Raw genomic sequence first — 24,968 nt, forward strand, 5'->3', positions numbered from 1 at the left:
CGGAGCATTTCAGCTATTTGATACAGATTTTTGCTTATGATGAAAATTAATCAAGTTCTGCCTAATTAATATTTCCGAACCGTTGCCATTTTCAAGCCAAAAAACATAGGATAACCTTAAATGGCGGCAACTTATTTCCAATACCTCTTGTATTGCAAATCTCGATCTTCCATCCAAATAGTCACTTTTCGAATTTTAATGAAAAATAGTCTTGATACTTGGAATAAGGCATTTAAACCTTCGCCATTGCAATATTTAGTATACAAGCTTTACTTAATATATCCATTTGACTTGTATTGCTGCACGAAAACGACGTATCAAATTTACTTGGTATTACAGCACCCAAAAGTTTAAAGCCGTATTTGAGTCACTCTAAAACTAAAGAATCGTATTTCGCATAAACAGACGGAAACGAGAACCATTTGCAAAATGATTTATGGATGCCTCAGGTTCTACGCCGGGCAAAATTCTGTGCGGATTATTTTCTTAATTACCTGTTAACTTGTCCTAATGATATACGATCCTTCGTAACCAAACTCAAATGTTTTACTAATGAATTAATTATAGATGCTGCTGACAAGTACACACAAACATAGATAAATTAAATGTATATTTTAATGAAACCAAGTCCATAATTTTTGAGTGTTGAAAGTTTCATAAGAGTTATTAGTACGAATTTAGTTTACAAAAAAATTATTGATTAATGATTGAGAAACGAGACTTCTCATGTATTCTTATAGTCCGTACGATCTTCTTAAATAATTGGACCAAACCAGTTCTACGAGTCCTACTGCCTCAATAATCTAATTTGTCTTTCAAAACTTAGACAAACAATTTATAGCCGCAGAGCATGTATCGTGAGCTAATGAAGGGAAACGAACGGTTAACCTAACAAGCTTTATAATACCAGAGCCTTGTTCCACGTGGATGCGCAGGCGCCATAAATACAGTGCTCGTCTCCAACACGCAGGTACGCCCGCCAAACGAGATGAGTCCTTTTTTGAAAAAAATACCACCCTCGAATTGGAAAATCGAACTTATCACATTCAAATCAGAGTTCGGAATCCTCATCCAGAAACAAAACATCATTTCCATAATTCACTTTCGTCTTTCTCGCTTCTGAAATAAAGCTCCTTTTTCGGATTGATGTTCCCACAATATTGTTATCGCGCGCAGCAAGAGCAAACGTATTGTTTAGGGTAAAGAGTAGATTTTCGCTTGAATGGAGAATTTTTTCTGGTCATGCAAGATTTTAGTGTTCTTTTAGCTCATTTTTTGTGACAACGAATGGTCATGAGTACGGTGGGTGTTTCGGGGTCATCGAGGATAATAACTGTAAATTGGCGTCGTAAGTTTTATTGAAATCGGCGCAGGCGCGTTCTAATGGGATATTTAAGTGTCATACCAAGTTTATTACTAAGCAGTCGCGTTGGTCTTAATGGTTTCGTATTTAGTGAATACGAGAAAGAAGATTTTATATTTTTAGCATCGTTGTATTTATTTGTTAGCCTGAAAATTATTGATTTCGGCCCCATGTTATCTCGTCTGTTTTCTTAGTACATTTTTGTAGATATATATTTGATGTCGGAATTACTTATAGCTCCAAATATAAATGCAAATTCATATATTATTTAAGCATATCCATGTCAAAGGATAAAACTCAGGTCAAAATTGTCTGCATAAGCTTTAAGGATTCAAAAAACCAACACAGGTTTGCTTCACAAAAGGATTAACACAGCCAGCCTTTGATACAGCATCCTCAATCAATTATATCGAGACAACGTTCAGCTCTCCATGTGTGTGAGTGAGACAAGAGTAGTTGTGGTCTGCAGCTAGTGCTAATGAGATGGCTTGCCTCTAATTGCGTGTGAACAACTGATTGTAGTTATTATAACCTGTATTTATATTTTTATGGCTTATCATTATAACATTGTAAATTATAAATAATGTAGCTTTCATTGATCTTTCTGTTGGGATCAAATGTTAAGGACTTGTGATAAATAAAAATGGAAATAAATAACTTTAGTTTTATTTTTTGTTCTACTGTGCTGTTTGAAGAATATGAGCGTTAGTGTTTTATCATTATTCATTACATACATAAATTAGTTGAGCATAAAACAAATATGCGTCTTCCGAAGACGTAGTGTTGGTAAGCCCCCCCCTAATATGAACCAACGATCTGAGGGCAGCCCAGGACCGATCGTCGTGGAGATCTTTAGAAGAGGCCTTTGTCTAGTAGAGGGCGTCTTTCGGCTGATTCTGATTATATTGTTGAAAACAAATCTAATAAATAGCTTTTAAATGGTATTCTAACTATTAATTATAACAGTAAACAAGTAAGTTTTTCTTCATATAATGATTGGATTTTAGGAAACTCTCGTTTTCCGGAGACATGCAAAGGCGCCTCTTTTTAAAATATTACACCAAATGATAAATAGATACTCTGATGAAAGTCAATACAATTCGCCAATGGTCTTGTATTTCACAAAGATTACAAACCTCTATTTGTCACGTCAATCCACTTTCTTCCAACCTTTCTATAGTGCAGTACACAAACAAATTAATATTATTGTTTAATACCGGAGGATTTACTCATTGTAGTTATTTGCTGTGTAGAATTTCGCATGCAGTTATAAAGTTGTTAGAATAACAAATCGCATGTGCTCACGTTTGCCTACTTAGCCTTGTTACTGATAAGATTATAACGTTATGTAACATTGAAATTAATATCAAAATCGAATGAGCGCGCTATAGCTGATTATGTTTAATACTGTTCTGTTCTAAATATAGCTTTAATGTTGTGATGGTGAGTGAGACGCTGTTTTATTAATGTTTGTTATTTACTATCTGCCCGCGACTTTGCCTGTGTGGAATTTGGTAATGTAGCGCTCCCAAGTGAATCTTTACAGGTAGGGAAAAAAAACAAAAAAATTCAATTTCATTAAACAGTATAAAAGCGGTCAAGAGCAAATCAGATTAGCACACAAAGGGTTCCGTACCTACTATAGTCCGACAACTACGTGCGCAACAACCGCCTGTCCCCGCCCCCGCCACCGTCTGTCAGCCCGCGGGACGGTCGCGCACGTAGTTGTCGGACTATAGCTTCGGAGCTCTTCAAACCGAAATGCAATTCCGGTAGCACATTACTGCTTCACGGCAGAATAATTCACCGCAGTGCTCTATGCTACATAGCCGGCATATTATGCAAAACTCCTGCCGCAGGATGAGGTTCATAATATATGTATACTTTTACATCATTTATACACCTAGATAGACTGTGACTGTGCTGTGAAAACGTCGAAAAAAATTGAGGTTGACAGTTAACCTCTATTTTCAGCAATGCACGCACACTAACACAAAATGATATTCAAATCGCGAGTGTAAGACGTAGCTTGTCACGCACATTATAGTAATAAATATCTGGCCAGTTTTCATCGGTTTTCTAGCAGCAAGAGTCTCTATCTATTTTATAATTCAATATATAAAGTATCTCATTCATACTTCTATGATAAAAGCTAGCCGGCATTCAAGTATAAATAATTAGTATAATTACAATTTTTGTGGAAAAAAACTTTAAATAATTTAAGTTACACCCTACAGACGACACAGGAATTTGTCATCAAAGACTAAGTACTTATATATATATATATATATATATAAAAAAAAAAAACAATCCGATCCCAAAATTTGAATATCGAATAGCCAAACTTTGTTCCCAATAACACGGAATATATCATTGTATTACGATACGCTGGTCCGATGTTGTTAATGTTACTAACAAGTTCGGTTCTCGGAACGGACGCTCGGTTTTTTCTTTTTTTTTCCTCAACCCTGGGCCTCGGTCACGAATCAGTAAGATAAATAGTAGTCTGTGACGTCAGCGGGTAAGTATTTCGCGTCGGGCGTTGATTTTCACCAGTTTTAATTTCGGTTGTGCGTTAATGATAACGTATGTGTTATTTTATCGTCTTTATATTTAAAGGGCAATGCCTGTAATTCTACAATAACATTCCAAGTGTAATAAAACTTTAGTTCTAATGAGTTTAGTTTTATAATTACGATAAAACACCAAAAAAACCGACAAACACGCTTGCGATTGACTATTGCCTATTTCTTTTTTCTACGAAATTAAGGGATTTTTAAAATTTATATTGATTATTTAATTTTAACTTATAATAAGTAATGTGAAAACACTCTGGAAGCTTTTTCTATACGTACCCTATTCCATATTCTCCTCTGTATTGTCAATTTTAAACCATAATATTATGATCAAGAGTTGTAGGGTTGATGCTGCTTGCTTAGTTTTTTTAATAAACTTACATTACACTAAAACTACTTCACACGGTGATATCTAATAAAATAATGTATTTATTAATCTTCTTACCGTTCTGTAACTCGATACACATTTCAATCAACCGGAATCAGATAAAATTACATCCCAAACCAACAAATGTGAAAAAAATGGTTCTCGTAGATATAAAGCGGAAATTGAAGCTGATATTATGACTGCCAACTGGTTTACATTTAGTAGTTCATTACTAATATTATACATTATGTGAAACTAACGTTGCCAATTACTTAAACGATTTTGATGTCATTTTGTGTTATTCGCACACCGAGCACACATTTTTGGCATGTAAAATGTGGCGCCAGTTTTTTACGGTGTTGTACTTACAGTTAGCACGCGAGTTGAATGCAGTCGGGGGCTGGGGTACAGAGCGGGGACCAGTTATCGTCAGGGTGTTGAATTTGCGTGACGGTGTGCACGCGCATTATAAAAATTCACTCTAATATTTTTTCCCCGACGCGCCAAAAGAAGTATTACTTCAAAAATAGAGCTTATATCTAATAATGGGGGGGGGGGGAGCAAGGGGGAAGTGTCCTATCCATTAAATATGTCCGGACAGCTTAGCCCGCCGATATGTTATCGTTACATATACAGCCATGTGCTACAACATCCATCATTCGGATTAAGATATGTTTTCGTTGTCAAATGATTGTAGGTATATAACTTCTGAAATTAAGAGTCTCATGGGCGAAGTATATTATATTTTTACAAAAGGATCTGAGAATATTTACACTTAATTCATGCGTCACGTCACTGTATACGAGATACCTTTAACATCGGTCCTGGTATGGACACACCCGTTGGGCTAGAGCGCTGGAGATATTATCTCTGAATGGGCAGGCTCTTTGCCGCGTTGTCTATAAATTTTCAGCGCAAATAAAAATTAGTTCCATAAAAGTCAAATAAATAAAAAAAAAACCATACAAGGGCGAGTCGGACTCAACCACCGAGGATTAGGTACTATTTTTTTTTATGATTTAATTACAAATGAATTTTCAGAATTTTTTTCCCTGTACTTGTAGTATAAGATGGCATTACGTGCCAAATTTCATAATTCTAGGGAAATAGCCTATAAATTTGAATTTTTTTAAGTGTCGAAATAAACATTATTTGCGGCGTACACGATCGTTTCGTTTTTTACGTTAACTTGAAGATTGTTTTCACAGCTTCAAGAGACTGGGTTATCTGAGTCGATCGTTAAATATCAACTCGATACCACCACAACGGACAGGCAACGAAGTGATCTGTTTTTTTCCTTACCTTATCCTAAAAATATTAAGAACACGTTGAGTAACAAGTAACAGGATTACATTGTACTAACCTACATCATATAAAGTCACTGACTTAGGAATTTAACTAAAACACGTACAGGATTTAAAAAGAATGATCCTTAAAGAGAGTCTTGTCATGTTCACGAAAATTCAATCCTAATACTGAATTCAAGCTCTAAAGGTTGATACATCCAATATATTATAATTTATATATTATATACAGTTTATTATTTATTCCTTTTATGATATATTTGATATTATTGCGTGCAGCACCTTACAAACTAATTTGTTATGTATATTACAGCCATTGTAAAATACTCTATTTCATTGAAAACAACGGCTAGTTTCTTGTATGTTCTTCTCACGAGTTCTTCTTTTTCCCAACATACGGTAGATTCAAAAGCGCTTAGTTTAAGCCTAATTTAATAAAGTTTAATTGCATTTGTTGATGACAAAAGAAATATCTGGCAATTCCCAAAGGATATCAACAAAAAGTGCCATTTAGTTCAAAGAATAACTTGTTAGTAAAATGAAATAATTACGATACAACACACGTAGCTCCGGTATTTATTGAAACATAACTCAGTCGTCGAACCCGCGTACCTCGCGTTAATTGTGATGACTTTAATGTCCGGTAATTGTGCTTATCGTTGCATCTAGTTGAAGGTGAAACGTACGAGAAGCTACTTACTGCCTGCATGAAAGGTGTTTGTGTATTTATTATGTAATATCTTTAATTTTATTTTTATCATAAACAAGTAATAAACAAGTTTTTTAATATAGTTTATATATACTAGCTGACTCGACAGACGTCGTCCTGTTCATAAGAAAAAAAAAACTCTTGCGGTTTAAATTTCATAAAATCCGATTGTAACTAACCTCTACTCGGCGAAAGGAATATTCCTACCAAATTCCAAGTCTCTACGCCTTATGGTTCCAGAGATATCGTGATGAATCAATATTGGTGGAAATCACTTATACATGTAAAGATATTTTATAATGGCTTAAAAAATGCTCACATAGTACCTTTATTTACTAACAGTGTATGTGTACATACATAGTAGATACTATAGGTACTAAATAACTCAAATGGTTTTATAATATACATTTAATTTTTTTTATCTTACTCGTGTAAGGCGTTGTGTATTTGACGTTTGAGTATTTTTGTAGCAACTATGTTGAAATCAAAATAATTTGAAAAGCCACTCTAGCCATGAGTTTCTCGCCACTTCTTCTCATTGAAGCTCATTCTTTTCGCAAGGGGTGATAAATGTAAAAAGAAAAAAAATAAAACCTTTTGGTCATTTCCTTGACCTAGATGAAGGAAGTAATTTTAATTATTAGTTTCGAGTTATGAGGAATGTTTTTGAATAAGATTTAATCACAAATTTTAGTGTTTCGTAACCGGAAGGGGAACCTTACTAAGCGGATTCCGTCCGTCTGTCTTTCAGGAATCTACTGTATCAAACTTTTAAGTTGACTTTTACTTACTTACACACAACAGCTCGGTGTTCGAAAAATAACCGACGACGAAGTGCAAAGACAGTCTGTCTACCTCCAGTATTTTGTAAAATATGTCATTATTTAACAATAGGTAATACAAGCATTCAGCCTCTGAGTAAATTGAATTTAAAATATTGTTGATATAAGTCCTTTGACATTTCAGGAAAAATAGACAAAGGGTTTTATTTTAGCTTTGATGGCTTATTTGTTATCCGGTAAAAAATTGAAATTTTCAAATAGCCTGTAATATGCGTAGCGTTGCAGGAATTTAATTAACGCGATTTGAACCGCAGGCCTTCATACAATGCGTTAGGGTCGCCGTACACCAACAGCGTCTGTACATTTAAAGCGCGCTATTCGTTGCTTGAAGAACAGATGTAAATCTTTATTATAAATAATATTCCTTATTGTTTTGCTTTTGTTAAAATTTACGTACTTGTTTTTTAGTAGGCACATGTTTAGATTTCGGGGTTTTATTTACGTAATTAAAGATTTACGGTCAGGAAAATTACATATTTAACTAAATATTTAGGAATATTACGGTAGCTTTCCAATTATTAATTTTGAGATTAATGCATTATTGCAGTTCCAAAAATTATATAAATTTTATTGAAACATTCATAGTCAAATAATCTTTTTGTAATTTAATAGCAGCTTTAATGTAGATTTTATTGAAAATGAGATTAAGCAGATACTAGTCATCTGATTAATCTCATTTTTAATTCTAGTAATTGATTGATTCTGTATTTTTTTATTGCTCCGGGCAAAGAAGTCAAATAAAATAAAACTTACGAAAAATTTAATTTAAAATTACCGCAAAAGAATGCTGTGTTGAACACGCAAAACAATTTATTGAATATGTTAAAGCATGTCAGCCGAAAATCTCATCATGTGTAATCTGCGGCGATGTAATCGCAAGCTACAGAAGCCGTTTGTTTTACAATCTGGCTCAGTTTCGTCTCACGCGATGTATTTACATCGAACAATGTTGAATCGAATCGCGTGTCGCGATTCCGTTAAGTGTTGCCGTGAACGTGTTGACAGACGCCTGCTGAGGCGTTAAGTGGGTAACGACCTTTATCCGACGCTTGATTAAAAATGTATATTTTTTTTTTGTGATATCGGATGACTTGTGTGATTCAGTGATTGGATTATTTTATGGTTTTGCGGGAGAAAACATCTTTTCAAATTTTCGAAAGGAATTACTTGAAGTTTACTTGCTCTCAGAGTCAGAAATGCAAATGACATCCTGCATTAAATTTATCACAAAAATGTCAACATAAAATGTTTTAACTCCGCGTATTAGTACTCAAAAGAGCATCTCTTTAAACAAAAGGATTGAGCAAACCACCCTGGGGTATAGGTATCTATCTAATAACTCAGAGTACTCCAATAAATTTCTTTATAGTGAGAGGCTGCATGTTTGCTTGATCTCTTATTCTTATAATAGGTTGGAAACCGAATTACTATTGGCTATATATATAGCAGAGATTAAGTAGTTCCATTAGCAACCGCACATCTCTAGCTTTCCACCCCCGTCAAGCCTTTCAGACAAATTCTTTTATTTGTACCTACTGTTGACCTTTGATTCTTTGCAATGCATTCCGATTCTGGAATGGACGCCACATTGCTCCTCTGTTCCGCCCTCTCTATATGACCGGATCAATTAAATTAAGAATTTTTATCCTATAGATTTTTACAATAGAGTTAATTCTAATCTGAGCACCTATCATTAAAGCGATATATTAGTTTCCTCTCGTGTGCTCAAGTAAATTGGCCGTAACAGGTGGACGTCGGCTCTCACGTATGAAGCTATCAATTGGGGCTATTACCCCCAATATCTGGGGTAAACATGTCCGAGTGGGGTAAACTGATTTCTACTTATTCAATTACGACCCTCTATAAAGATACGGGGCTATTCTCGACACTACGTAATTTAATGTCGTTGGTGGTGATGCGATACAACTCTGGCATAGCGAAACAAAAATAACGTAAAACTTTTTTAGGCATAAATTCAGCGTAACAGCGCAAATCTTGGCCTATCGCCACAGCATAATAAATTAAAACTATCTGGAATACTAACGTCTTCAACACTGATTGCTTGGTTACCATAGTTTTTAGTTGCGTATAGACAGTGTCACTCGTGACTTAAATAAATATCTTCAGTTCACTGTGCGTGCATATCGTATAAAATTTACTCCCATATTTTTTTCCCAAATAAGAAGTACGATTTCAAAAACCATTTTCAAAAATTAATTTGTTATTGAGGTCTGAAGCAGTATGGAAAATTATTATTCAGTTATGCATGCAGAAGTAATCTGTCCTCAAGTGAGATCTGTTTTTAACTTACAATGACACTGTCTGTCTGTTATTATAGTACGAAATAAATGCTCGATTCAAACTCAAGTAATCGGATCCATCTTCTAGCATGATCCAACTCTTAAGATATATTTTTTCTATAAAAAGAAACATTAATATTTATTTTTAGAGATTTATATAATAGAATCGTAATTATTAAGCGATCGAACAATCGTTCGACAATTATGTCGTGCGGTATCAGAATAGTAGCCGTATTATAGTGTTGAGATTTTAACGGTTGATTGGTAAAGGAAACACGCTGCTCGAAATAATAAAAGCGGAAACATTACGATTTGTTATGTCGATTATTATGTCGCACGGTGTTTGGGGATGGCGATGGAACGGATTCGATTGACAGTTACCTCTTCATTTGCTTATTTGGGCACTTTCTCGGCCACTATATTTTGTCGGTGTTGTTATACATTAACGGCCATTTTCAATAAGCGATCTACCCTTAGTTTAACTTACGGATACATTGCCATCACCGTTTAATGACAAGATCTTATCTATCTATAGTTATAGTCCAATGCTATCTGTAAATAGGTTATTGAAATACATAGAAACCTTATTGTACAAATTTTTTAACCGCAATTACTTTTAATTACTTTATGAATAAACCGATTTTCACGCAGTTTTCAGTCGATCGGTAAAGGTGAAAAGTATTCCAAAAAACACATTTAAATATTTTTTTCGTACTTAGTTTTTTTGAGATATCTCTAAATCTATCGGTCGAAATTGTATTAAAAATCTCAGTTTGATCCAGCCTTTTCGAATGGCGCCTACCGGGATGAAAACGGTCAATCCGTTCAAATGTTATATAAGAGGTTTACATACATTCACACACACACATACACAGACGTACGGATGAGATCGCGGGAAAAGTCAAGGTAGCTTCCTAGGACCTTAAAACATCGGGATCTGATGAAAACTCAATTTTCATAAAAAAAGGGGTACCTAACACGAATAACTTACCTTACTTATATTTTCTTAGCGGGAAGTTATAAAATCTGATTAATTTTATTAAAAACTAGCTGTCCCAGCAAACGTTGTATTGCCGATATTAAAATCGCGATACAAAAGTAACTGTTGATCGTAGATGGGTGAAAATTTGAAGTTGTATGTATTTTTTAAAGCTGACTCATAATCAAACAAATTTAAATTTAAAAAATTAAATTTGGCGTAGACCACCCTTAACATTTAGGGGGATGAAAAATAGATTTTGTCCGATTCTTAGACCTACGCAATATGCACTCAAAATTTCATGACAATCGGTCAAACCGTTTCGGAGGAGTTCAAAGTTTAACACCATGACACGAGATTTTTATATATTAGATTGAAGACATTCTTTAAGAATACTTTAATTGAAAGAAGAAACAATCTACATTTAGATTAATATGATGCCAAAAATGTGAAAAGTAATTAATGTTATCATTATCATAATAAAATTATTATGATTGTTTTGTATTATTAACATTTTAATTTGACATTTTCTGTTATATTATTTTCCATTTTATGGTTAAAGTTTCTTATGGTTAAAAAAGTAGTTAAAGATATGTGTTCCTACAAGTTAAAAATAATATTTAAAGAATTTATATAAATCGGAAAGGAGAATGGTCCAAGCAATGTACCTTGAAGTACCCTCATATTGAGAGGAGCCTTAAGAAATCTCGTGCCATTCACATCGGCCTATAATAATTATTATATGAAAATTTATTAAAATAAAACAAAGTATTTATCATATTTTTTTTGTTTTCAGGAAAAATCCGGTGAACCCTACTCGGGTAAACTATCGGTGAAATCAGATCTCAGTCCAGTTTTTGGTAAGTTTTTGCTTTTATTTTTATTTTAATAATTAGATATCTATGTTTGCCCATGTGTGTATGTGTGTTACCATAATCATAAGATATTGCTAGTAATATTTTTATTAATAAAAAAATTATTCCATACTAATTATATCTAGTTAAATTATATATTCTATAAAATTGTGGTAATAAACATGGTCGATCTTTCATAATATTAATAAATATAAAATTATCATTTCAGTTTATTACGAATCATAAGTTTTAGTATAATTAGCTATAACAGCTGTTAAAGTAAGATTATAGAAATTCACTTTTCATCGACGTAATAGTAAAGTATTAACACTAAATAGTGAATCATAATGCGCTTATTAAGCACTTTGAGTAGTTACAAAAAGGAGACGACATCTGTGGGAAGAATGGAGAAGTGTCGGCATTGAATCACCGTTTGACCACAACAACGCCTTTTGCATTGCAAATAAATATGGATGACGTGTTTGTCATATTATTATTCCATTTAAACTTTGATTATTTTGCTATAAACAGAAAAAACTTTGTCTTGCAAATTTCTGAAATCAGCAGCCGGCTAACTAGTATTCCCGAATCTCGTATCAATAAAATTTCATCGCGATATTCACTAGCGTTTATTAACCGAATTCCACGCAGACATTATTTTATGGTTTAGAAAGTAAAAGTTGTAACTGGAATCTTTAATTTAATCTGCAAATGTTAAACGGACTATAGAATAAAATAATTTGAAATTTGATTTTTAAATATAAGGACAAGAAAAACAAGGCCAAAGCATGTAGATTTGTTCGGTAATGTATTACACTCATATATTTATATTATGCCGTTTCATTGTCGGATTGGTTAAATACTCTGAGCCTTATTACTAGTAAGTAATGTGGAATAGATTTGTGGTGGCTCACGATCGGTCATCGACGGGCGATGGAGGCCCCGGGGCCTATTACGTGAGAATTATGTGTGTTTTATCGCCAGCTTATAATCATCTGTCACTATCGGAACAATATTTTCGTTTAAACTCGCTTTGGGTAGGGATGGGTGGCTTGTCGATGGTTTTAGATTTTTTATATAAAGAAATATGACAGAAATAATAGAAAATATGGCAAAAATAAGTAATATTTCAGATTTTAATGGAGGGTTAGATATTCTTGCTAATCTTGAATATGAATATATAAACTATGTTTGTCTATCAGAGAAATTTTGTTACATAAGAAATACATGATAGATTCGAGTACTTTAAGGCATATTAAATATAATAATATTATACCAGTAAAGTTGACGTAAAATTTACTTAAAAAATAGCGATCACCATCATAGCTATGTGCATCATTCACAGACTGGTCCCTCCGGGAGGGAAAAGTTAGTGTTGCTGATTCAATCTTTATTTATTACTTCTGTGGATACGCGAACCTATTGTAACTGTGATAAAATAAACAGTTTTGTACCAGTTTTCTAAGACGGCAGTCCAATACGTAAAGTAAGTTAAGTTTTTGCATGCTTTTTCATATAAGTTGGATAGAGGACATATTTTAATATTTAAGATCTGGACATACCCTATTCCAAAGGATAATATTCTTATCTCAATTAAAATAATTCTACATAAATAGTATCCCTTACCGATGATCATATTATGTAAAAACGCTACATTAGATCTTAATTACAAACTGATTAAAAATATCCAAGTTTAAGTTTGAATTATTCAATTTAAACACACGATGTCGATGCAGTTTGCGCGAACAACGGACCATTGAACGCAAGATAAGACGTAGGTAGATGAGAGGCGGTCAAGGAGCCGACTCATCAGTTTTCAATTCGATCAATACTCCAACCGTAGGGCCCTCGGCTGCACTCGGCTGCTTTGAACGGATACGAATTTTATATTGAAAACGCTTATGCGAACGTCTTTTATTACATGTTATATTTTCCCCTCGGATATTGTTAAATTTGACACGGTGATTCGATAATCACTGCTTTTGACTTGTATTATTGAGTTCAAATAATAATCATCGACAAATAAAGTCTTGACGCCTTTCTCTCCTGAGATACTTTCTAGAACCTTCCTCTCGTATGAACCAGTAAACAAAGTAATAATAATAGTAATAGCCTAATATTAATTCGGCAATTACGTCAAAGAGATGTTACATTATAGATTTTTTTTAAATTATCCGATTAAATTATGTGGTACCAACTCTTGCAAGATGCATTTTGTTTGTAAATATCCAATTTTAGTTAATGTGATTACAAATGTTTGAAATGTAAAGAAATAAACATAATGTAATATTATTGTTAAGTGTTATATCTTTTATCAAATAACTATCGTTAAAAAGTTTATTATAAACGTATTCGTAATCACAAAACTTACCTACTGTTGTAGTATACTGTATATAATATGTTGTATTCTGGAATGACAAACGTCTATATAGCATTGAATGTCGTTAGTGGGGCACTTATATTGTTTTGTAAATAACTGAACTAATGACAGAATAAGGATGACACATTCATAGCTCGTTTATCGAAAAATCACATCACTAGCGCACGCCTCGTTATTTGTTGTTATTAGTGTTGTTTTTGTTGCTTTTTACCACGGGATGTTTTCGAGTAACCGGTTCCTTCTAATCTGATCTGGCCAGCCACGACCCGGACGGTAAAATAAAAATTAAAAGGTTATGCTTGATTTTGAACTTTGAGCACTCGTAATAAGATCGCGCAGGAAGAGACAGGTTATTGGTATGTGGTGGTTAACAAATTATTTGATAGGAAGTGTAGGAATTCGTGAGTACTTAGTAGTTTTTGGATCTTTAGACGATGTTGAGTCTTTTATTATATTATTTATTAATACCGTACATATCCAAAGGTGTTAAGTTTTAACACATTTCAGATAACTTTTAAATATAAGTTGATATAGATACCTAATTGGTGCCAATAATAAACTTAGAATATACTAACTAGGTAGGATTATAAGTATTATGACAGTACACTGTGTACTGGACATATACGAGAACCTCCTATACGCCCATAAAAATATTAGCCAATTTAAAAAGAATAGTGATGTACACAGTGTCAATACTCGAAACAAACATAAACTCGCAATTCCATCTACTAGGCTCCGTAAAATTGCTAAATCTTTTAAAGTGGATTGTGTTGTATTTTATAATAAACTCCCAAATGAAATTAAATGTTACCTATTAAAAAATTTAAATGTATCGTAAAAAATAAATTAACATCTAAGGCCTATTATAGCGTGAAAGATTATTTGAATGATAAAGATAGTTGGAATTAATGTTCTAAATTTTGTTAATGAATATTGTTATACTCATTTGAATGCTATTGTAACTTTTGTACTTCATCCTGACTTGCACTAAATAACTTATAAAGTTTTACAGTGAATAAAGTTTTTTTGACTTTGACTTTGACTATATTATTTGTACTACTTATAAGGAAGCTCATGGTCGTTCAGAGTGCAATGGAGAGGGCTATGCTCGGAGTTTCCCTGCGAGATCGAATCAGAAACGATAGGAGAACCGTAGGAGAACAAAATGTAACAGACATAGCCCAAATGGTTGCGAAACTGTAGTGGCAGTGGGCAGGGCACATAGCTCGACGGACAGATGGCCGGTGGGGCAAGTAAAGTCCTCGAATGCCGAACTCATATCGGACGACGCTGTGTTGGCAGACCTCCACAAGAAGGATTGACGATCTGGTCAGGATCGTCGAAATTCGTTGGAAGAGGGCAGTGCAGGACCGATCGCCATGGCGTCTCTGGGAGAGGCCTTTGTCCAGCAGTGGACGGTGACTAAACCTACCATAATAATATGTTAATCTGCCAAGTGACTGGCCCACTTCCAGTTCAGTCGTTCTATATGCTGAGCGTCATCTATCACATTAGTTTTTTCGGTGTTTGTGACACATCTTTAACACGATACCATTGAAGATGACACAATATATTATCACAGATATTTTGTTACATAATAATTTAAAGAAATATGCGCCCGTGAAGTCTGGAGCAACAGCTAGTGTAACAATCAAAGAGTACAGTATTAGCACCGCTCTTTTTGTCGCCCACATGATTGCAACCGTACAGAATCTACAAGCAATATCACACTAAACACACACCATTTGTCCTCATAAATCACATTACATACAAAACATTCGCGAACCTGTATCCAATCTTTAATTCCACCTCGCGGTCCTCTCGCTCTAACACGAGCGGATCGCTATCTCCGTCCCCCTCACACGCGGACGGGTTATACCATGGCTACCTGTTGGCTGGATGTCATTATAGCCATGTTCTAATTGGAACTTGATATGCGTTCACAATTAAGCCCAGGTTGTTAGATTAACGAGTTTTTTATATGATCCTACGGTAGAGTGACCATGAATTGTGTATTTCGAGCTTAATTTAGACACATTATAATTATTATACGAAGTTATTATTCGGGTTACATGAAAAAAAAAAATCTGAACAAAGGTTAAGCGATAATATGTTATGTTATAAAGAACTTTCCTAGGCGATAATTGCAGCTCGATCTTACATAGACCACCCATAATCTAGCCGGCTTCCTGTGCAAAGGAGCCTCCCACTGGTATATAATGAGAATGTAGGATAACTTACTATCAGATATTCTCGTTGTATCTTCCTATTCTGTAATAAGTAAAAACCACAATTGACGAATTGGCTTTAATATTTAATATTTACTGCCGGTGTATAGGTACAGGGATATGAGATAGTTGGTAGTATAGTTTAGTAGTAGCATAATGCTACACCTTAGCGCAGATGATACCATTTTAACACCGTTGGTTATTCGTGTGCTAGTTGGATCACTTATGAAAATAATTAAATGAAGGCGTTGTACATCAATCAATATTACATATGATATTATTATTATATGGAAACCCATCAACTGAATAGAGATATACCCAACATATTTTATTTAAATATTTTTGCACGCTTATTTTAAATATTCTGTGCGTAGTTGATCACGAATAAATATTGACACGACACTTACCGTTTGCGTTTGATACGAATTTCAGATTTATTAATTGAAAAGTCTTGACTTCAATTATATGGAACGTGCACGGCTTTGGGTTATATTTTCATCTACAATTATATAGTAGCTGAAAATGTTTTATGTTGACTATTTTTTATAGAAATTTCGTTGTAGAAAAACTTTATGTGAAATAACAATAATGCAATTAAACTAATTTGGAATTCCTGTGTAAATTTATAAAATAACTTTTGAAATTGGGTTATATTTTTATGTATATGCTTGAAAAGGCTAGGCTGTTTTTCGGTGAATACTTAGTATATACCAAATTTGTAATTATACATTCCAGGGTTTTAATTTTTTTTACCAAACTATCAGTGCAGTTTTCATAATCAGAGAAAAGAATTGAGAAGAAAGAAAAAGAAATGAGTCTTGCATAAATAAATAAGTTATTATTTGTTTTCCCAAAATAGATTCGTTTAGAATTTTTGTTGACGTCAATATATCATTTAATCGTGTATATTTAAATAGTATATTCTATTTACAAATATCCATCACTTTGCATTTTCTAATAAGCGTAAATCCAGCTGAACTTGATTATTATTTGCATCCATTTGTGGCTTTCAATTATAGTTTTTATATACTGTAACTATAATTATCCTAAGAATATGCTTGATTCATTAGTTTCTTAACTAGCCTTAGCCGGTATTTTTTCTTTGCCATTCACAACCGATTAAGGCTAATTATAACAAAAAGCTTGGCCACCCTATTCTGCCGAGTGACAGTTGCATAGATAAGAAGTAATTTTATTATCTGGAACTATAACGAAGTGCAATCGAGTGTCGCTTGCTCATATTTATTCCAAATGTCAAGCTATCGGTCTGTTTTGACAGTCGTTTGACAGGTGCTGATGTTGCGTTCGAAGAATTAATAAAGCTAATGATGCGATTATGTTTACTGAAATTAGTTAGAGGAGATAGAAATGAACTCTTCAATCAAAATTGCTAATGTACCGTAAAATTTTTTTTTGGTTAAAGAATAAACTCGGATTTTTTTTATGGAATAGGAGGACAATCGAACGTACGGGTCATCTGATGTTAAGTGAGCACCGTTGCCCATATTCTCCTGTAACACCAGAGGAATCACAGGCGTGTTGCTGGTCTTTTAGAAAGGTGTACGCACTGTATCATCGTGAATGTCATATCATCCCCGGAAATACCGCACAAGGAAGCTCTTTCGCCGCTTGTCACGCCATACATCCAGATGGAGGAGATGATATTCTAATTTGTGGCGTGTCGTGCGAAGTGCGACAGGAATCAGGTTAAACAGCTCTTCGGAACACTCCCCGTGATAAATGTGGTAGAACACTCACAATGAATCGACGTCTATACACAAAGCCAGGTTATCGAGCCGGTCACAGAGCACTAGATTAAAAAATAAACCTGATCGTATGCATCATCTATATATATATCTATAAAAACACTGCTTAGTTATCCTTTAGTGGTTTCGTTCTCTTCTCTCCGTGACTGATCATCTGCTATGTATTACAAATGATTAGTCACTTGTCTACCGGGAGAATTAAAAACTTACCACAGAAATAAATTTCTGGACTCTTATTTAAATGGTGATTTGATAAAAAAACATTATAATGTACCTAAAGGATTTTTTAAATTTTTTAAGTAAACTTTTTTGCATGCTAATTTAAAGGAGCCGAAAAAAAAGAGACGCGATAAATAAATTTATTTTTTTGATTGGCACTGCATTGTAATGGGCAGGGCGTATCATCAGCAGAACGCTCTGCTCCTCTCTTCCACTATTTTATCAGCTCTCTGCCGGTATTGCATCTATCTTCACTTAGCTTACTTTTGACACTTCTTCTTTTTTGGCTTAATAAATGTTGTTAACTCTCTCTACTTATCGTATGTTTGATCATTATTTTACTAAATAACACACTCTTCGGTCGTAAGGTGGTCTTAAAACAATCGGTGGTATATTTAATTTAGTATATTGTCTCCTCTGAGTCATAAAACCCTTAAACTGGTTATACAACAGTAGCCACTTAGGAAAACAATGAATACCTGTTTACCACAAGCCCGGAGTCTAGAAAGCTGTTTGCAATAACTTGTCGCTGATAGTAAGTACCCTCAGTTTAAATTTAAATTCACTTTTGAGGGTATCATTGAATTATTAATTATTTTTTAATATTTTACACGCTATATATAAGCTTGTACCTACTACATGTAACTGTATATATATCTATGAAAACTCGTGAGACATTAAAACTTTATTTATTAATGAAATGTAAATAAAACACTTTTTAAAGGATTAAAACGCGTGTAATTGTAACTGTGTTTTTACATTAGAATTTGCGTAAAATTTTCATTTTTATATTTATTATTATTTATTTTATCCGACGTTCAGTGACCTTTCCAGATCACGTTTTCAAGGGGATGTTGCATTGTTGTCATTATGAAGTTTAGCGCCATTTATTGCCTCGGAGGTGGTATTTGCTGTAGACAGATGGTTTTTGGCAAAATTTACTGACAGTGTCCTCTTCTTTTTTGGTATGTGTAGTTTTGAGTTTTAATTTAGAGAATATTGGATTATTGGAAAAGAAATTCAGTTTTGTTACATAATCATAATATAAGTAATGTATGCTTATTGCAAATTATTTTCAACTTTTTATTTTAGTTTTCAATAAAAGAGTATTTTTTAGGTTCTTTTTTTAAGTATTATTTTTAACTATACGTGAAGGTGCTAGAACGCAAATATGGAAGCTCTTATGTATAATGTTATACCCAATAATAAAGTTAGTAAAAAACTCGCATTTATCGCTACTTACTCGCTACGTCGAACTGTTCCATATTTTGAAGTTATTTTCTACTTATTACTCACAGCCTAAATACAAATTAAATTTGTGACCATAATTTATGATCGATGCGGGACTCAATGTCGCGATCCCGCGAGTTCCATCCGAGCTCTCTTTCCAACCAAGCCAACCGTCCGAGCACGCAGTGATCGCGAATCTTGGTATATCTTGTTAAACACTTAGGTTGTGGTTCCATCTACAGGATCTACTTTACAGTTGATAACCAGCTCAACCCCAATAATTGCATATTAGGTAATTGACTTGAGATGTCGCTCTTTCAAATATAAACAAATTGATATTTAAAAGTGATATCCCTCATTTATGGGAATAATGATACCTACAAATTAAATTTGTTACCAAAATTTCTGAACGACGCGGGCCCCAAAAGTCTTAGTTCAGGACCCGAGATTTACTCTTCAGAGGTCCTTCATCAGGGTGAGTGCAGTAAGTTCGCGGTGATGTCTCGTCTCAAACTGCGGATTGTGGTCGCAGCGCGCGGCTGGCCAGGGCGGGAGTGGTAACGAGTATCACTCAAAGTATTGTGTCAATATTGGTGTCCTCGGGTGCACAAAACGTACTCACAATGTCCACTACGTAATCGTCGGCACTATGTGTCTTATTGCGAGGTGCGTTTATCTAGGAGTCTCTTGTTGTTAGACAACCGATAAAAGCAGGCCAGGAACATTAGTTTAGTGTGCGTGAATTGCTCAAAATAGAGGTATATAGAGGTATATAGGCGATCTGTGCATAATTTTGCATTGGCGTATGGTCTGTCCCAATTGGTTGAGTCGCCAACGCGGCTCCCGGATGTGGATAGCCACATGCCGTCCTTATTAGATCTTCTGCTGACTACACATCCCGATGGTTACCAGGTCTTTGTCGACGCCCCTCTCGGAACGTCCGACCATTGCCTGGTCAGGAGTGTAGTGCCTATCCGACGCCAACGTCGCAGACCACCAGCGACCCGCCGCGTTTGGCACTACAAGTCAGCAGATTGGGATAGGATGCGTTCCTTTTTTGCATCCTACCCTTGGGGCAAGGTTTGTTTCCCTTCGGATGATCCTAGTGCCTGCGCCGTTGCAGTAGCCGATGTGATACTGCAGGGCATGGATATTTTTATACCAAGCTCTGTAGTACCGATCGGTGGCAGATCACAGCCCTGGTTCGATGCGTCAGTTAAAGCAGCATCTGACTGCAAAAAACAGGCGTATCGAACTTGGGTTGCGGCGCTGGGCACAAAGGATCGGAACTGCAAAGTTCTTAAGAGGAAATATAACCGTGCCTCCAGATTTTTTAAGCGGCAAATCGCCCGTGCGAAGTCTAAGCACGTCGTCAAAATCGGCTAGCAGCTTTCCAGTTACCCGACCGGAATACGCAAGTTCTGGTCGTTGTCGAAAGCTGCTCTTGGTAACTTCAACCAGCCGTCCATGCCGCCGTTGCACATGAGGAATGACACCCTGGCCCATACGGCAAAAGAGAAAGCCGAGCTCCTGTGCACTCTTTTCGCCTCCAACTCGACACTTGACGACAAAAGAAAAACACCGCCGACCATCCCGCGGTGTCAGAGCTCTATGCCTGAAGTACAGTTCAGACAGAAAACTGTTAGGCGAGCTCTGTTTTCGTTGGATGTCAGGAAGTCGAGCGGGCCGGGTGGCATTTCTCCAATTGTGCTTAGCACGCGTGCCCCTGAGTTGACGCCGGTGCTAACGCGTTTATTCCGGCACTCTTATTCCAAAGGCGTAGTCCCTGACTCATGGAAGTCAGCCCTTGTCCATCCGATCCAAAAAAAAGGAGACAGTTCGGATCCGGCGAACTACAGGCCTATTGCTATCACCTCCCTGCTCTCTAAAATCATGGAGAGCATAATTAGCCGCCAGCTATTAGTATACCTAGAGGGTCACCAGTTGATCAACGACCGACAGTATGGCTTTCGCCATGGACGGTCGGCAGGTGATCTTCTGGTATACCTAACACATAGATGGGCGGCGGCTATTGAAAGCAAGGGGGAAGGCCTGGTTAGCCTGGATATAGCGAAGGCCTTTGATCGTGTATGGCACAAGGCGCTCCTCTCAAAACTTCCATCATTTGGGCTTCCCGAGAGCTTGTGCAAGTGGACCTCCAGCTTCCTCACTGGGCGTAGCATACAGGTCGTTGTCGACGGATATTGCTCTAACCCGAAGCCCGTGAATGCTGGAGTGCCCCAAGGCTGTGGCTATCTCCTACGCTGTTTCTTCTGCATATCAATGATATGTTGGACACCTCCAACATGCATTGCTATGCAGATGACAGCACTGGTGATGCCGTATACACGGGCCATGCAGGTCTCTCTCGGGAAATCGTCGACCAGTGCCGGGAGAAACTTGTGTCTTCTATCGAGTCCTCTCTCGAGAAGGTCGCGGAATGGGGTAAATTGAACCTTGTCCAATTTAACCCCCAGAAGACTCAAGTTTGCGCGTTTACCACTTAAAAAAACCCCATTTGTCGTATCACCGCTCTTCGAGAACACTTCTCTTAAAGCCGCGCCTAGTATCGGAATACTGGGTCTCGAAATCTCGAGCGATTGCCAATTCCGTGGCCATCTGGAGGGCAAAGCCAAATTGGCTTCGAAGAAGCTGGGCGTCATCAAAAGAGCACGGCAATACTTCAAGCCGGCCCACATCCTAGCGCTCTACAAAGCGCAGGTCCGGCCACACATGGAGTATTGCTGTCATCTCTGGTCTGGCGCACCCCAGTATCTGCTCGATCCATTTGACCGCGTGCAACGTAGAGCAGCTCGAATTGTCGGGGACTCAGTGCTCTATGAACGGCTGGATCTCTTGGCGTTGCGTAGAGACGTCGCATCATTGTGTGTCTTCTACCGCATTTATCACGGGGAGTGTTCCGAAGAGCTGTTTAACCTGATTCCTGCCGCCGAATTCCACCTTCGCACGACACGCCACAAGTTAGGATTTCATCCCCACCATCTGGATGTGTGGCGGTCCTCCACAGTGCGGTTTTCAAGGAGCTTTCTCCCTCGTACTACAAAGCTATGGAATGAGCTTCCTTGTGCGGTGTTTCCGGGACAATACGACATGGGTACCTTCAAAAAAAGCGCGTACACCTTCCTTAAAGGCCGGTAACGCTCTTGTGATTCCTCTGGTGTTGCAAGAGAATGTGGGCGGCGGTGATCACTTAACATCAGGTGACCCGTACGCTCGTTTGTCCTCCTATTCCATAAAAAAAAAAGGTTAGTTCTAAAGTCAATTTTTACAGCTGTCATAGCCTATCTAGACGTATAAATGACCTAAGCTTATAACGTATTTAATCTTAGCAGCTAGATTTTCACATAATATTATTCTTTTATCATTACGTGAACTTTATAAAAGTGACCTGTATTTTAAAAAACAATGTGAGGAAACTTGTATTGTTCAGGAGAGTAATTATTAAACAAGAGTAAGTATCTGACGCAATTAACACTCCCTAGGCTTACCTCCTCGTGCTATATACAGGGTGGCCGAGAAGTTGACGTCCAAAGCTAAAATTTGAAATGGTGATGATACTCATGGTGATGAGTATCCGAATCACCCCTATGTATGTTCTACGATTTTGCGTAGTTTAGGAGATAATAATATTTTTCACCTTATTGTGGTTTAGGACTTTTTTCTAATTTTGATAATAATTTGAACACTTTTAGTTAATTTTATTGTTGATAATTATTAACTACAGTTGCAATAACTACATAAGAAACTTTGAATAGTAACAATGCGGAACTAGTTTAGAATTGAGTTGTAAGTTCAATATAACTGCTCCAGCTAAATTCATGAAAATGTTCAAGGTATCAAAAAATAAATAAATTGGGGAGCCTATGGCTTGTAACTATTTTTAAAAACTTCCCAGAAGATTCGCCAATAAAATGAGCCAAATTCAAATTTTAGCTTTCGACGTCAACTTCTCGGCCACCCAGTATATAAATATACCTATACAAGTGCTGACCCGGCAAACGTCGTGTTGCCATATAAATTAAGTACCCCGCGCACGCTTAATGTATGAATTGTCATATGTAATTAAATGTTATTGACTGAATTATTTGTGTTGCAAATATAATATAAGTATTTCTAAGTCACGTATAGGTTCCAGATAAGTAATCACCAACAAACAATATACTAAAACCTTCCCCGAAACACGCTGCATCTTATGGTACCTATAAGTATTATTCGGATCGGTTCAGTAGTTTTCGCAGTATAACCGACGGAAAAAACGGCTCTCCGTTTATTAGTAAAGATAATCTACTGAAATAAGACCTAAATTTTTAACAAGTGCGTTGTTATCGGTACACTCATATTGTAAGTTGTAACACGTAGCGGGCGAGATACTCGCGGAAATATAAGGGCGATATCTCGCTCATCGAAGGTGCTAAAATTACAATTTTAGACTAGAAGTAGATTTATGAAATTTTCTACTTTTTACTTTGAAAATTATGGATTTTCATACAACCGTTCATTCGTTATGTACAGTACAAAATGTAATCTATTTTTAACATAGTGCATGGTGCAAAATACATAAAAACTATAGCTGTCTCATTAATAACCACAGTGTGTCCAAAGTTACTCAAAATTTAAGATAACTTCTCCCTGTCATGTAATTCTGTAGTGACAAAGATAAAGACAAAAAGTTTTAAATTTGGAATATCTTTTTTTGCGTTTATTAATAACACAGAAGCAGTATAAATGTTAGTCCTATCAACGTAATATACCTAGCGCAATTACACCGGTTACAATGTACGTACTTTTCCTTTCCAATACATTAAATATATGTGCCACACACATAATATTATCGAGTAAATAGTTCTGAACCATCGAAATAGCCACAACACATATTACATAGGCAGGCCATGAGCTAGTTACCATCAGAGTTTCTCAAAAACCAAACGTCATGGCAGGCCAACAATTCTTAAAAGGAGATACGCATAGGACAACACTAAAAGAGTTTTTTTTTTAAAACTTCAAACAAAAGATTTATTGTATGAAGTACATTATAAGAATGAAAACTATCTATATAATATGTGCTGAACACTGAAGCAATAAAAAAAAACACAATTTTATGTCGAGCTACCTCCATACCCGACAATTATTTAGGAATAAAATTTACTTATTTTATAGGGAATCTTATTTTCCTGATTTACCTGTATTAGGTATTTGAAAAAAAAGAACCAATTTCTCATAATTTTCAAACAAACAAAATATCACATCACTCCTTTATTATTTGATTGCTCAGTGCCGCGCCCTCATCTATATGAATAGAAATTGCATTTTTATTTTGTCATATGAATCCTCCTTAACATTGTGTTCACAGTGGTTTAGGCTTTGCGTTGATAAATCAGTCCTGTATTGAAGAGTCTATTTTGAAGCCGCAATGCACCGCGACAGAATAACTAACCACACTCCCCAAACGTTGAAGAGAATATTAAACACAATTTGTATACGGTGTTCAGAAATTCCATTCTTTTCCACGTTTCCCCGTACCCGCGGTAGGTCCGGCCTAAACAAACAGTATAGACCTCGTAACGACATGTGCACACAAGTTTTAGAACGCTCTGCCATCGCTACCGGGCTGTTTACACACGCGATACAAATTTGAGGATTCTATGTGTCTCCTAAGTTGTGTGCTCTATGCTGGTGATGGGCGTACGGTTTCCGAGTTGGTAAAGGACCTCCGAGACTGTCAATCAGTATGGTTCAAATGATTCGGCAATCGGTACTGCATAGTTTGAACCTATACACTGCCGTAAACATAATTTTATAGCACGGACGAACGTGTAAATGTGGGCCGAGG

At 35.9% G+C, this 24,968-nt stretch overlaps 1 protein-coding gene across 6 annotated transcripts in view; it reads left to right on the top strand.

Moving 5' to 3' along the window:
• The window catches only part of LOC126970087 (protein pangolin, isoforms A/H/I/S), a 179,284-nt gene that overhangs the window by 56,022 nt on the left and 98,294 nt on the right, over nucleotides 1–24,968 (top strand). For all 6 annotated transcript variants that reach the window (XM_050815806.1, XM_050815807.1, XM_050815811.1 and 3 more), the window contains exon 3: nucleotides 11,237–11,300. In XM_050815806.1, the coding sequence (XP_050671763.1) occupies nucleotides 11,237–11,300 (64 nt within the window). The remainder of the gene's footprint in view (nucleotides 1–11,236; nucleotides 11,301–24,968) is intronic.

The sequence above is a fragment of the Leptidea sinapis genome, chromosome 20 (genome assembly GCF_905404315.1).
Source record: "Leptidea sinapis chromosome 20, ilLepSina1.1, whole genome shotgun sequence".
NCBI classification, from domain to species: domain Eukaryota; kingdom Metazoa; phylum Arthropoda; class Insecta; order Lepidoptera; family Pieridae; genus Leptidea; species Leptidea sinapis.